The sequence below is a fragment of the Acipenser ruthenus genome, chromosome 14 (assembly GCF_902713425.1).
Source record: "Acipenser ruthenus chromosome 14, fAciRut3.2 maternal haplotype, whole genome shotgun sequence".
Lineage (NCBI taxonomy): Eukaryota > Metazoa > Chordata > Actinopteri > Acipenseriformes > Acipenseridae > Acipenser > Acipenser ruthenus.
The window spans coordinates 22,496,393-22,512,244 of record NC_081202.1 but is presented as its reverse complement, the minus strand read 5'-3'; the positions used below and the strand labels follow the sequence as shown (position 1 = coordinate 22,512,244).

The window sequence follows — 15,852 nt, the reverse complement described above, 5'->3', positions numbered from 1 at the left end:
TGTTTTTTTTCGCTTTAGAATCTTGGTGTGATTTAATGCTTTAAAGCAGATTTCTCAACCTGCAATTAGCTGTTTTTATTGCTATTTAAGGCCTGGGAGAAATATGTACTTTACATTACATATCTAAAACAATTTGAATAGAGCCAATTCAGGTTACGTAAAACCTCCCAATTGTAAAAATGTTATCTAAAGTCTGTGTTTAATTGTTTGCAACTCATATCATATGGTGGAGAATGTTTTTGTTGAAGCTGTTTGTGATGTGTATATACGACTCACTGTAGCAGAAGCTCTGTGCACAAATGAATACAGCATCAGACATTAAAAAAAAAGGCCTACAGGACTTGATTCAGCTTAGGGGCACTTACCACCAACAATGTAGTGTAAAAACATATTGCCCTGGAATTAAAATAAAAAAGTATGAAAGAAAGAAAATAAATGAAAGCAGTATAAAAAAGACATTAGACGTCCAGATGGCCTTAAGCTGCCATTGTAATTCCATGGCAAGCTGCAGCCAGGAGCGTCCTTACCTGCTGTCATGTCCATGTCCATGTAGCTGTGGTGGAGGTGGGGGCAGCTGTGTGACGGGGCTGTGGTGAGTTGCTGGACTCTGCTGGGCTACAGGACTGTGCTGGGCCATGGGGCTGTGCTGTTGAGCCTTTGGGCTCTGCTTCTCGGAGCTGGCTGCGGACGCTGGGCTGTTCAGCTCTGCAGTGGAGGTAGAATTCAAAAACAAAACCACACAAAAGCATTACAACGGACATATGAAGGAAAAGTGACGATGATTTGATTCATGAGTGTCCCCCACCTGGGACTGAACCGACGACTCTACGGTCAAGAGTCCAGAGCCCTAACCACTACTCCACACTGCTGCCCACATCAACAATGTACTTATGAATTATGTTTCAACATACTTATTCCTATGGTTCCTTGTTCTAAACATTTTGCTTAAGTTACCTCAAATTGAAAATACTTGTTTGAACATAAAAACACATTTTACATTTTTTATAAAATCAAACCTAATATATCAAGCAAATATGTATACAGAAATGCCAGAAAGATGACTGGTGTCTCTTCTTTTCTGGATTGTATTAAAAATAAACACACACAACAGGCAGTTACATTTTGATAACAGAAAATAGCAGCTTTTAAAATAATCTGTAGGCAAGATTTGCCAAGAATTAAAATAAAATAATGACAGGAACGATGACTCACCCTCCTGAGGGATGATACGCAGGGTTACACTCAGGCCAGCATCCTTTATCAATTTCACGATGTCCGCGTGAGGCATGTTAATGATGGACTGGCTGTTCACAGCAAGGATCCGGTCCCCCACTTTCAACTTCCCACAGCGGTCTGCTGGACTGCCTTCAATTAGCCGGCCAATTTTGTGGGGCACAGCTTGAGTGTAAACAAACAGTTGAAAATACACTGTTATGCTGGCTGTTATTTAACAGCTATTTAAGAATAATTAGCAACATCAAACCTATGTGTTTTTTTATGTATATAATGAATAGGCAATAACCTATTTTCTTCAGAAAAATGGTTTGTGAGCTCATTTGAAGTGACTTAAGGTATTAAGGCAAAACTTTTTAAAGAAAAAGCTAGTTGTGTGTGTGTGTGTATGCTTGACCTTTTCAATACGTTTTACTGGCTCTCCTAATGTGACGAGAGGTCTTGACAGAACTTCCAAGCTCTAAAAATATAAACTGCCTCAGATTATTTGCCAGCAATCTACTTAAGAAAATACCTAAAACAGGTTGGTATAACCCTAACAAATGTATAAACACACTGTTCCTGAAACTAACAACAGAGTCACTACTACCCAATTGCTACAGATTTCAGTTTTGTTTGTCCAATTATTTTTCCCCCGATTTTACTCCCCAATTTGGAATGTCCAATAATTTTTCCCCCTCACCGCAGCAATTCCCCGCTCAGCTTGGAGAACTGAAGGTTCAGTGGGAGTCCTCTGATCCCACGATCAAACCAGCTTCCTCTTTTACACCCAGGAACTCGAGAGTGGATGTCAGCAATCTACCGGCCTATGGCGACTTCGCAAAGTCAGAACGTGAACCTACGCTCCCCTGACTGTAATGGTATTAACTTTTCTGTTGAATTTGACTCTTTGGATTCGTTAATCAACCTTATATCTGCCCCGCACTCCCCTTCTCTTCAAAGCTACACAACCAGTTTTTTTTAGTTAGAAAATTTGTAGAATTCATCAATTAAAAGATCAAAGGGTAACATCACAGACATGTTTTAACTTGGATTATGTAACAATATGATGTTTTGTTTGTAAAACGTTTTAACAAATACTTTAATAGAACAAAGTTAAAATGCCACTCAGCAGGAAATAACCTTTATTTGTGTGTGGAAGTCAAAAGGTTAAAATGATTACTAACATGCAGTGGCGACGCGAAGGGGTGGCATGCCTGGTCACATGCCCCCACACATTTCTGCAAGGGTTTATTATTTAAAAATAAAACAAAAAATATATATATATTTTTTTCGTAAGTGGGTTCAAAATAGGTGAGTGCGCAGTAGTTTATTTCAAACTTTCAAACCTTAACAACATAACCAACGAATGTCTTTGAGCCTTCACTGTTACATTTGTTCTCGCGTGATGTAACTTTAACTTTTTCAGTCAGCGCGCGGTGTGGCATTTGAAAATTTGTGTTAAAAACAGACTGAATTTGATGTAGCCCTGTTATTAGTCTAAAATGGCAAAAAAAAACAACTACGTTTGGAGTTTTTCTACAACAAAAAAGCTAAATCACCAACGCCAGAGACATCAACAGAAACTGAACCTGACTTCTGGAAGTTCTGGAGTTCAGAATGTTAATAGCAACGAGAGCGACGATACTTCCAAAGCTCATACTACAGAGGTTAGTGCAGCTGTCGATAAAAGAGACTCTTGCCTTGGACCAGATGCAGCTTTCGAATATATTGAAGGCGGCCCGTATCAGCCAGTAATTGATTTTCCAGCCAGTGCCTGTGCGATCAAAACCAGAAAATTCAGGTAAGCGTGGTACAATGAGTATAAATGGCTTGTATACAGTGTACGTAATGACAGCTCTCTGCTTTTGTTGTCGAGCATTTGGCAAAGGGCCAAACCATGAACTTCGAATTGCTGGTTTTAAAATATGGAAGAAAGCAAATAAACGATTTCGGGAACATTCAAAGTCCAAATCCCACCTAGAAGCCGTTGCTAAAAGGAAGGGTAGGCTGTAGTCCTGTAAAACAGGGAGTGTTACATCCCAGCTTGACAGTCAAAAGAATAAAACAGTGGCAACATTGCATTACAACGTTGTTGTAGCAATGAATCTGGAAACCCGCTGCGTTGAGGCAATGTAATATTGTCAGCTGGGTTATTGCTTTGTTATCACTAAAGTGTGGTTGTGTACGGATAGAAAATAAGGAGAACGGTATCTGTGAAAAATGACTGGATGGGTCCTGTTCTGCAATAATAATAATAAATAAAAAACGTTTTAAATTTCAGTACTTTCTTGGGTACACCGCTCACAAAAATAAAGATATAGAATTAGGTCATATTTTTGTTAAAGCATTTCGTATTGGAAGCCACAAGGTATGAATGGAAAGTTATCACCTGACAAGCCCAGGAAGTTGCTCTGTTTTCTTTCTGATTAAGAACACCCGCTAGTCGTCTCAATACCGTGGTGCAGTCTTCGCCGTGTCATTTTTTGGAAAACTTTCTATGTGGTTAAAACATGCATTGTTATATTTTATCAAAAGTCGTTTATGTAATAATTTATACCCGAGACATTTGGGTAATTAAAACTCCTTTGTCTCTTGACAATCGACCCTGAACACAGCATACCACCAGAACCTTTAAATTGTGCACCCCCAACTATCGACAGTTATGCGTCGCCTCTGCTAACATGTCTAAAAAAGAAACTCTTTTTACATCAATATCAAAAGTACAGGAATTTGATTTTAGTGAACTGCAATTTAATTTTTCTTCATTTGTTCAAAATATGTTTTTTTGTTAAAACAGCTTGTAAGAAAAGTTCTTCAGAGCAGCTTTCCTGTTGATGGCCTTTAAATAGCCAGGTTGAGATAAAAGCAGATAATCAACAGGCCAATTTCTCAACCACAAAAATGATCTTACACACAGCAGGCCCTGCTGGGGAGAGATCTTTTAGTTGTTGTTTGTCACAGATTGACTCGCCTGGCTCTGGTGAGGTATCATCAATTAAGACATCCCAAATTAATAAGATTCAGTTCCAAGCCGAACTTCAAATTACCCACCGGCAAGGGCTAGTGCACCTAGAAGTAATTGGAGTTTATCACACTTATCAGTCGCCTGCACTAAAATGAGGGCAGTCAATGGCATTCAGGTAGAGAACACACACACACACACACACACACACACAAACACACACAATTCCTCCCATCATTTTAATTCCTGGGCTCCTGCCAACTTCTTAGAAAGGCGCTCAGTATTTAATGGTACAAAAAACAGAGACTGTCCTACTTTCACCAAGGTGAAAAAGAACTCAAGGCTTTGTTAACTCATAAAATTGTCAAGGACTCACATTGTGATATATACTGTAATACCACCAATTACTACCATTACTTATTATTCTATCGTCATCCCAATGGCTTAAAGTCTGAACTGCTGTAGTTATGGGACTGTTGTATGTTTTGTTTCTGGTAAGTTTCCTTGGTTCTAAGATGTTCTTCCATAGGATAAATCTCGATTAAAAAAAAAAAACAACACTAAGAGATATTTCATCAAAAGGGTTAATATTGTATTGTATTGTATTTAAATTTTAACTCACTGATTGTAGATCCAGCCTCAGGTCTGTTTAGCGAACTGATGATTACAAAGCCAAAGCCCTCATTCTCTTTGCGGTGGATGATGACATCGTTTGTTTGTAAACTCTGGGACACAAAGCCCTCTGGTGGTGAAGCTCCTGTGGTAGCTTGCTTTGTGTTGTTGGGATAGGTAGCAAAGTCACTTCTTGGGGAGCTGTGTTGTGTGGAGACAGACCCAGGGCTCTTGCCATTCTCAGGGCATGGCTCACCTAGAAAATATTATAGCCTGTTACCCTTCAGGCAGCCACAGACAGGCACAACTTCCCACAATCCTCCCACCCTTCAAAATTGACACTTAAAACACAACTATTCAATACAGACACAATAACACACTGTTAAGGAAATGGACTACAACAGGATAATTACTTTACTTAAACCTGTTCTGCTTTTTCCCCATAGGTGGTGCTTTATTGCAGAATATAACATAGGTACTAATATCTTGTGTATGTGACCTAACAAACATAAAACATATATAAATAACCTAATACAACCCAGATTAATAACATGTACAGAAGGTAAATTCCCTCTGATCCAGAGATGACACAGGGAAACAGAAATTCATTAAGGGTTTTCAAAATCAATTCCAAACTAAATGCCACAGTTGGTAACAAAAGAGGATCTCATTTTCCTGCTGTCATGTTTTTAAAAGAGAATTCTTCGCATAAATAGAGCACATAAAGAAAGAAAGTTGCCTGTCAAGGCTGCCAGTGACCAGAGGCCTGCTTTTAAATCAATGAAAAGAGTAGAAAAACTGCTTGCATTAAAACAGCTGGGGAAGATATAGGATATACAGAAATGACTCAGTCACTGTTCCTCACACTAAAATGCAAATTGCTTTTGGTATTGTATCACAAACAATGAGCTGTGGAGAAATACCTTTCATTGTGGCTTCAAAATCACATGATCTGGGTTTAAAATAGATCAGTGGGCATGCATGTCACTTTATCTTCATGGCTTTTTTGTGGCAGTTTTGCATTAATGAATGTTTGCTTGGCACTGTTCTGCAGTATATTACCACACATGCCGCCAATGCATAGGAAGAAAGTCCATATATTTATCCTTGGAAATTCTTTACAGCTAGTCTAGTGTTCGCTCTCGTGCTGTATTTTTTTTCTTCTTTTTTCTCTCTCTCTTTAGTGACTGCTGAACCTCATGCACTGCACTGCTTAGCAGGGATTGTGTTCACATGACCAGATCTCAGTTTATTGGCATGTCATATCCAGTCATATTGCAAAAGTGTATTGTTTCCTCACTGCTGCTGCAATATGATGTGGTGTTTATGATTTTGAGTAAAATGTGGGAGCTAATGGACTGTGAAGGACTGGAGTTAGCTACATGCTTCATTTCGTACATCATTCGTTGATCACGGGAAGTGTAGTGTTGAAGGCTCTGAGAGATATATTAAAGTCGGGTCCGCAAATTAAAATGGCAACTATCAAAGCAAAAATAAATAAATAAATAAAAAAAAGGACTCGTTTAACAGTGACTGGAGTAAAACCCCTTTTTTTCCTGAGGGTTTGAGTGTATGTGTGTTTTTATGCGTATAAAACATCCACCAGCCCAGCCCCACCTCCCCACCCCCTGCCCGGGTGTCCAGCTGAACAGTTTCCAAATGTTGGCAAGTATGTATTACAGGTTTAGATTATACGGTTTTTATATGTTAAAAGCAGTTAATGCACATTATGCAGCAGTGTGAAATGTGTTTAACAAACTGTGACTATAACAGACCATGTGACTATAAGATGTTTGGATTACAAACAGGTTGTCTTGGTCATAGACATTCATCCAAATTAGGAATGTATATAATTTCAATTGAAAGTATAAAGCGCTCCAAAAAAAGCAGGATTCAGTTTTAACAAGGGTTAGAACAAGAAAAACAGAGAAACAACACAAACAGACAAGAACAAAAATGTACTGTTGAAGCACAATAAGATCATTATCCATAAGTTTAATGCTGTAAGTTCTAGAAGATATATAAATACATTGACCGGCTTTAAAAAAATCGTTCAGCCAATGACAAGACTTGATTAAAAGCTACAGTGCCAGGGTGTTCAGCTCTCATCCACTTGTTCAGTGTCCATTTTTGCAATAATCACCATAATATATATTTTTTTAAATTCATGCTTCAAACTCACTTTTTATTAAGCTTTTGTTTAGCTAGCAGTGTAGAGGTCTATTAGTTTATAAAGTACCACTGGATGGTTGCACTGTACATAGACACTATGGTGTAAACATGGATTTGGTGTGGAATATTATAATTGATCAGCATTTGTTTAATTAATCTGACTTCACCTGCCCAATCAGACAACCGTGCTGGTTCAGAGTGCTGACAATCACCTTTTTGCAACAATGAAAACCGCTAGTGAAGTGTCTTTCAATCACTTACCCACACACTGCACTTTTCTTCTCACAATGAGGTTGACTTGCCCATTTCGTGCAGCTCCATGCATGAGGTCGATGACGTATCGGTGAGTCTTTCCAGCAGTTGGGATCCCATCGACAAACAGCAGTTCATCCCCAGGCCGCAGTCGTCCATCTCTGTCGGCTGAACTCTTCTCTATTATTGCTCCAATTACAATCTGAAACATAAACCAATGTTAGCCTGTCACTATATAAAACAACAGCCGTACACTTTAATGGGAAGGTTAGATGGATCGATCAAGTAATTTGATGAATGCATGAATGACTTAATAGCAAGACGGATAGGTGGTCGAATGAGTGTATAAACAGATAGACAGATACTGTAGATGGTAAGATAGATTTTTTCAGTGTATAGGTAAATAAAGTATTGATCATCGGTACAAAAGACTAAAGGCCTATAAAGTATGTTGTCAATTATTTTGCTTTTATAAAAAATGATTACTTAACATTTGGCCAATTTTTTTTTGTTAAAATGGAATATCATTCAGTATTTCAAGTAGTCAAATAATTAATGTCATTGTGTATTGATCTGTAATATACTGTACGTAACTATCACTATTTAATCATATCCTGATGTAACTATCACTATTATCTGCTGGTTTATTGAATTGTGTTTTGTCACACTTGTACTTTGCTTGAACAAAAGTTATTGTATTTCTTGCTCTTATTGTATTACTTCTATTGTAACACTTGAAAAGTATTTGCTTACGATTGTAAGTCACCCTGGATAAGGGCGTCTGCTAAGAAATAAATAATAATAATAATAATAATAATAATAATAATAATAATAATAATAATAATAATAATAATAATAATAATAATAATAATATCGATTTTTTTCTAGCCATCATCTTTCCATGACCACACTCAGTCGTTTACTCACTGGCTGTCCAGGCTCATCTCCACCCAGGATCCTGAAGCCAAACCCCGACTTTTGCCTTCGGAGATGGACATCCAGTTCCCAGTAATCAGGACCTGATATGGGGAAAAGACACACATATCATGAAAGACTGACCACCGACAGTAGTGACAATGGCTTGGCTGGTCAATGTCAGTCACACAGTGAGCCATGTGAATAACAGCTGTGAAACACTGCATACAACATACATATCAAAAGACTACATGTTGGTGGTCATTTGGGGACAGGCAGAGCATGCTACTTTAATGCCGTGATAAAATTCTCTTCTTTTGCAGTTCAATGTAATGGAAAGCTGTACAAAAACTGGTTTTGCAGTTGTTTTAGTTTTTGAAACACAGCTGCCCTCTGGCTGAATTACTTTGGAGCATGCAAGGCCAGTTTTGCATGGCATCTTTTGACTGAAACTACTTTTTTGGATTACTTTGGATTTGTCTCCACACAAATGAACTGGAAGCTGTCAGCAGCTCTGGTGTCCTGCAATTCATATGTTTAATCCTGATATTTCATATGCTGCAGTTTACATTTAATGAGTGCTGGCGGTGCCCGGCTTTTGAATTTCAGACTCATGAAATTACTTTAAGTGAGAAGATTATTTCATTAGGAGCATAGTCAGTCAATCAGTAGAAGATCCACAACCACAATCCACAACTATTAAATGTTAAGGTTTCCTTTTACAGGCTGGAGAAGTGTGTGTGTCTGTTTGTGTATGTGTATGAGTATGAGTATGAGTGTGAAAGCTGGAGGGGTATTCATTTTAAAAGGTTAGGTTCTCCCTTGTGAAATTCTAGTCTGGCCTGTAACATTTGGTTTCTATACTAACATATTAACTGGAAATTGTTTTTCGAACATTTGAACATTTTATTTTACAGTTACCTGGCACATAACAAGTACAACATACAGAAAATATTTTAGTGGTTCACTTAATCTATTTGAATCTGCAAGAAATACTTTAGATTATGAGCTATTTTATATACAGCACATGTACTGCTGATATTTTTGTACTTCAGGTTGTCCCTTTAAATTAGCGGTGTTTTTGGATGATCTTATTCTTGATGAATACATTGTGACCTTTAAATTAAGAATTAAAACAGGAGATGGATGAATGAGCAGCACCAAAATGCCAGTCCGTTTAGCATTCCAGGCAGGAAAGTACAAATCCATAGCTTATCCCCAGGAGTGCAACTGTTTGTAATGCATTACAACTGGCTTGGAGACACAACTTAAAAGTATCATTTTAAACTGAATTAAGTAAAGAGCACATCTTTTTTGCGTTTTTTTTACTGTTAAATAAAACACACCTTATTCCAAACTGACGTTTTTTAGAACATTGTAAACTTTATTTAACAGGAAAAAAACGCAAAAAAAAGATTTGCTCTTTACTTAATTCAGTTTAAAATGATACTTTTAAATTGTGTCTCCAAGCCAGTTCTAATGCATTACAAACAGTTGCACTCCTGGGGATAAGCTATGGATTTGTAATTTTTTGTTTGTTTATACTGACGCTGTTAGACTTACATTCAAATACTGTACGGCAAATACGTCAATAAACAGTTAATGTGTTAAAAGAAACAGAGGCTCCTGTGAGCATGATGGTGAACCTTCCCAGCCAATGTGCTGAAGTTGTTATCTACTGGGGTTTACACAAGTCAAGCAAGATGAAGGTACAAACACAATGTTTTAGTGCAGTAATCTGGCATGCTGGATGAAGCAGTAAACATGTCAATTAAAATCCCTCTACATGAATCCCCCCCTCTACATTTTAATTAAACCACAGCACTGTGCTTTATTATTGAGGGCCAGCAGGATCTGTTCGCCTCATTCAATCTTCCTGCTAAATATAAACAGCTGATTGGTCTTTGCTAGCTTTTCCCCACTGAGAGAGCAAGGAGGGAATAGGGGAGGATAGAGTGAGAGAAGAGGAGGGCAAGCAAATCACGTGACTACAACGAGGAAGAAAGGGAAAGAATGAGAGATCAGCTTTATATGTAGAACGACACTGACATTTCCACTGTGATAACCCTCTGGAGAGTCTTTATAGAGTACTAAATCCCCAGCATTAACTTTACTGAGAATGGAGCACTATCACAACAAATATGCATGGATAGTCATGTGATTAAATTGCAAGACAGCAGTGCAAGTGCTAAGAGGGTTTGAGCCCCAGCTAGGCATCTGCCTCAAAATCAATATAAAGTGGATTAAAAATGGAGAGCCATCACTTATGTCAATTTGGAAGGGTGGCATAGTTTCAATGAATGCAATATAAAAAAAATAAAACAAATGGGCTTGTTGAGCTTTATCAGTTTTTGCCTGTATCATGACAAAACCAATGCACACACATACTGTACAGAGGGTCCTGATAATCTTGGGTTGCATGCTATTTCACGTTCTGAACCTTTTATTTGTGTATGTGGTCGATACAATGGAACAGACAGACAGACGGACAGACAACTGGACAGATGATCAGATGGACATGATCAGTGCATAAAGGTTCACATTTTGAATGAGGACCCTAAAAATAGTGGCACTGATTTAACAGCATCCTTCTGGAGTACTCTGAACTATTTACATCCAGTAATCTAAAACTCGTCTATATAGTGATACAAAAAATCACTTGATGCAGATGCCACTGTTTATGGAAAAGACCCAGGAACATTTTGAGAAATACTTTGACCTGCAAAGTGGAGTGAATGTGGGTCAATACAGTACAACACAAGGAAAGTCTCTGGGGACCTATACAGTAGATCTTGTATAATTAGCAGCATCTGTTTATGCACACTGAATTAGGAGTTTGAATAAAGAGGTTGAATAAAGGGATATCACTTTTCTATGTATTCAGATCTTTTCCTTCAAGTACATGTAAATGGATTGTATGGGATGGCAAGGGTAGTTGAGATCAGGTCTGTGTAGTTCTCCTCTCTGCAGAATTACAAAAAATACTGCTTATTATACCATCTGCAATATGACCTATGATGTTAGTGTTAAAATCTTATTGCCTATCAGGATTCTAGGATGACCAAACCAGGCCAATTTTATGTTTTGTGCTAAAAGGTCTTTCACAACTGCATTACAAACTTGCATCTAGTGCAATTTTCCATCTAAAAATACATCTTTTATTATTTTTGAGATTCTGCATGTTGTACTGTACATACTTGCATGATCACACAGAAGAAAACACAGCAACCGATTGCTCAGGCCTGTAGGGGAGTATTTTCCCATGGGAAGGTAATTCACAATGTATATACTTCATGTAAAACATCTTAACATATGGCATGACAACAATTCAAAAGTAAGAAGGTTATGGAAAAAAGACGTCAGCAATTTTAAACGCAGGATTTTTAAATACAGTAAAAGTGTAAAATGAAAATCTATATGCATATCAAAAAAGTCTATGATCTTTGAAGCTCAAAGTTTCAGCAACATTTACATACAGTATCAATAAGTAAAATCATAAAAATGAACAAGTATTAAATAAAAAGATCAGAACCATAAGCAGTTGCTTTTATAAATGCATTTCCTATTTTATACCAAGGACATCCTGAGGGAACGAATCACAGATTGAACTGGTTTGGCTCCCTGAATACAGTATGTCTGTATGAAGTATGAGATTGATAAAACTACTGATGACATCGCTAGATCTTTTGATATGTACATAGATTTCTTTAACATTTGAACTCAATTATAAGTTTTGCTCCATGTTACATTGTTTGTGATAACTTATTTCTACCAACAATGACTTAGAAAAAATAAAGTACTGGGATACTTGCCGGAAGAATCCATTCGACATGCTGTCCTTGGTGGGCCTTGCTCTGAATGAGAAAAACATAGAATTAATCCTAAAATGTGTTATAGATTGTCGTGTACACACTATAAGGATAATAGAACAAACCTACATGTTTTGTTTTTGTATTCTTCAAGTGCATCGATAAAAGGAATGTGGCATGCCAGAATCAAATGAAGTCACTAGTGCAAGTTCATTTTCACGTGACTTATCAAAGTCTCATAAGTGGCTTAAAAGGTAGTTTGATGTGTTCAGGTAACAACTCCTAACAGCATTTATACTGTAGTACCTTGTCTGAGCAAGAACCTGTTAATTCTTATTACAATTACTTTTCTACAACATAAATATACATGCATACAGATCGACAGACAGACAAACATCCAAAATATATAATGGTTTTAGAGGTGAGATAACAGCAAGTTTATTTGCCAGGCACTACAATAATAATGAAAAAGATGCATCTCTTTCATATGAGGAATAATGCTGCTGTATAGGTCTGCTACATCTCTTGCTTTTAAATATTTAAAAAGAATCCTCAATTAATATCAAACTTTATCTCATTAATTTAAACAAAGGAAGTGATACTAATTGAAACATCAAGAAACAAAATATCTCCAACCGCAGTCTATACCACCACCTTAAGCCAATGTCAATATTGAATGCTACTACGAGGAACAGCCCTAAGGTTTCCTCAAACACACCATCTTTTAAAGCCAAAAAAACCAAATATAATTTTGTAAATACAGTGTAACTGATGTACTGACTGAGTAATTATTGTAGTATTCCTTGGCAAGGAAGGGGTACGAAGGTTGGCTTACAGGACATATTCAGCCATGCACCAGTACAAAGTAATATCACAAGAATTACCATAGTGCAATGCTACTATAACTACACTTATTCAGTAATTACTACAGTAAGTAACATGGGCACTGTCATCACAAGTGTTGTTTTATTGATTGCAAACAATTTGATTCACAGTGCTATTTCTGCTTGGGTCAAACACTGCCTGAATTCTGTTGGCATAAAGTTAACCTCATCTTCTGGACCATTATTTAAGTCTAAAATTATTTCCTTTCCATTTAACACTATTTTACAGAGAAAAGAAAACTAGTACATCTTTAATTAAATGTAGATGTGTCACTTTACATTATAATAAATTGCCAGGCCCCTCTTTCCCGCCTGATAACTGTGCGTATAAATACTTTTTATATCTAAATCACGCCATGTTCCAGATGAGTTGACAAAACATCTCCTGAAATCCCTGTCGTCTTTGATAAAGATCATCTACGTAACTGAGTCTATGTTCTTTTTCCTTATATATCTACAGCAAAGCCACGCATGAATCCTGGTTGAGGATACTGCTCACTAAGTCCCTGTTTGTACATGTAATTGTTAGACTTGGAGGAGTAAAACATTCACACACTTGTTTTTGGAGTCCAAAAAGATGACTTATCCAATTTTAGACATCAAATAATAACTTGATACCAAGAGGGCATATGTTTCAATGCATTTACCCAGTCTAATTAACTAGCTTGAAATGGCAATGTAACAAAACTCAAAAAAAAAACTTGAGGGTGCTTAAGAGAGCTTAAATTACATCAATTAATCGTTTGGAAAATAGACATTAAAGAACATTTTCATTGTAATGATTGTCAAATAATTGTTTTAGTTTCTTATTAGGATTTTTACATATTGTATTGGTTTCTAGTTCTCCTTTCTCAAATTAATTAATTAATTAATTAATTAATTAATTAATTAAAGTTAATTAAAGACTGGAGTAAACACTTTTAAAACATGCCCCAAATCTTTTACGAGGACCTATATATTAGACATGCATTACATATTATTAATATTATTATTATTATTATTATTTATTTCTTAGCAGACACCCTTATCCAGGGCGACTTACAATTGTTACAAGTTATCACATTATTTTTACATACAATTACCCATTTATACAGTTGGGTGTTTACTGGAGCAATCTAGGTAAAGTACCTTGCTCAAGGGTACAGCAGTAGCGTCCCCCACCTGGGATTGAACCAACGACCTTCCAGTCAAGAGTCCAGAGCCCTAACCACTACTCCACACTGCTGCCCACATACATATATGCACACACACACACAGACACACACACACACACCATATAATGAGGTACTTGTGGAAATGCCCCTAGCACTGTTTCCCAATTCAGTTATTCACAGATGCTGGACCTTCAGCCTCTTTAGTGGGCTGCAGTCGTTAAAATATTGCTCTCTTATTAAATGTTTTTAAAATATGTATGGTACAGTGTAATTAATAAGTGTACAGGAGAGAAAAATAACACTACAACAAATAATTCAGACTAATTGAATCAAGACCAATTACGGGTAACTGATATTTTCCTACTTTTTTTTAACGTTTCCAGTCTGTTTTTCTCATTTTTGAATATTATGCACATTTTCATTACCTAGGATTATTGTCTCTGCAACTTTACTGTAAAGGGCAGAAAGAGGCATTTGTGAGCTGAATGGGCCATCTACCGTATGTGATACAGGACTTCCATCTTCCAATCCCATGACTTGGATTTACAGAGGCACAAGCAACACTGCTAAAGGGTTTCAATATATTTTTAGACTTTGCCCTGCGTGGCGTGTGTGCCCTGGTGTGTGTGGCTCTCACTGACACCAATTTCTGTTACTTCAGCTTACCAGAAAACAAAAAAAAATACTTAACACACCAGGGGGAAAATACCATAGAACATAACCCATCTTACTGTGTAGAAATGTTTTTCTTTTGTTGTTTCAATAGTTTTAGCTCCACTATAATAGTCACTATCATTCCCAAATGCATGTCATCCTCATTTCTTCTTTACTCCAGTGGATCACTTCTTTCAAACAACAGCAGTATTGATCTGTGTTCTTTTTGGAAGCCAGTTGGTTCCATTGTGACTTGGGTAGAGCATTATGCTGGTCCTACTGTTCCACAGGCACATTCTATCAATAACGTGGATGATTAATATTAATCCAATGGCTTTACACATAATGTGTTGACATGAGATTAGTCAGCATTTCTTGATGATCACTGCAGGGTTCTGATGGTGCTAGAGCAGCCAGTAAGGGCTCAATATCTCATGAACGGATGGGATTGTTCAACCAGCCTGGGTGGGTAGTTGAGACCGTTTCCTTTAGAGACTTTAGTGTTTCGTTTTCTGGTATCCATTACTATTTTCTAGCTGACAACTGAAGTCAAATATGTTTTTCAAAATGTTTGAAGGGTTGCTGAATCAGGAAATAATCATTTTAAAAATGTTTTAATTAAAAATGGCCTCTATATAGTTCTCACAAATGTTATGCTCATGAACAATTTGATTGCTAGAAATTAATTACTCCATTTATCCACAGCGCAGTTGTAAACTGGCCCTAAACTAGAAGGGCTGTCTACTCCCTTTCAAGCCCTAGCTTCTAAGAAATGCCCATCACAAATTCCTGCTACAATTAGACCCAAACATTGCTGCAAAATAACGTGTAAACAATGATAATAGGGGCCTTATGTGTATGGTTGTTGCATAGTTTAATAATTTTTTGTTTGCTAAATGTATTCATATTTTGTTTGGCTCCCTCCTGACTAAAACAGCAAATGCACTCCGCCTGGACTAATGTTGCTTGCTTTTTCCCAGCATGCCGTATTCACACTAAATTGCGGAGCTAAACTCTGGTGAGGAACTATCAGGTTGAAACTAAATAAGAGAAACAACATTTTAACCAATTACTTTTCAAAATCTTTATAAACCAGATGAGAGCTCTGTAATATCTTGGGCTGTGATTTAAATTAATGCAATGCATTTCCCTTTTGCTTCTAGGAATCTGACCTTCCTGATGGGGGGGGGGGCAAGAGTTAAAAACAGAGACCCCTGATATTT

The 15,852-nt window shown here is 37.1% G+C and overlaps 1 protein-coding gene across 4 annotated transcripts in view; it reads right to left on the bottom strand.

Moving 5' to 3' along the window:
* LOC117419695 (membrane-associated guanylate kinase, WW and PDZ domain-containing protein 2-like) overlaps nucleotides 1–15,852 on the bottom strand; it is a 293,429-nt gene that overhangs the window by 24,708 nt on the left and 252,869 nt on the right. For all 4 annotated transcript variants that reach the window (XM_058986121.1, XM_034032701.3, XM_034032702.3 and 1 more), the window contains 6 exons: nucleotides 11,941–11,982; nucleotides 8,141–8,232; nucleotides 7,223–7,415; nucleotides 4,800–5,045; nucleotides 1,213–1,398; nucleotides 528–705 (listed from right to left, as the gene is read on the bottom strand). In XM_058986121.1, coding sequence (XP_058842104.1) covers nucleotides 528–705; nucleotides 1,213–1,398; nucleotides 4,800–5,045; nucleotides 7,223–7,415; nucleotides 8,141–8,232; nucleotides 11,941–11,982 — 937 coding nt within the window. The remainder of the gene's footprint in view (nucleotides 1–527; nucleotides 706–1,212; nucleotides 1,399–4,799; nucleotides 5,046–7,222; nucleotides 7,416–8,140; nucleotides 8,233–11,940; nucleotides 11,983–15,852) is intronic.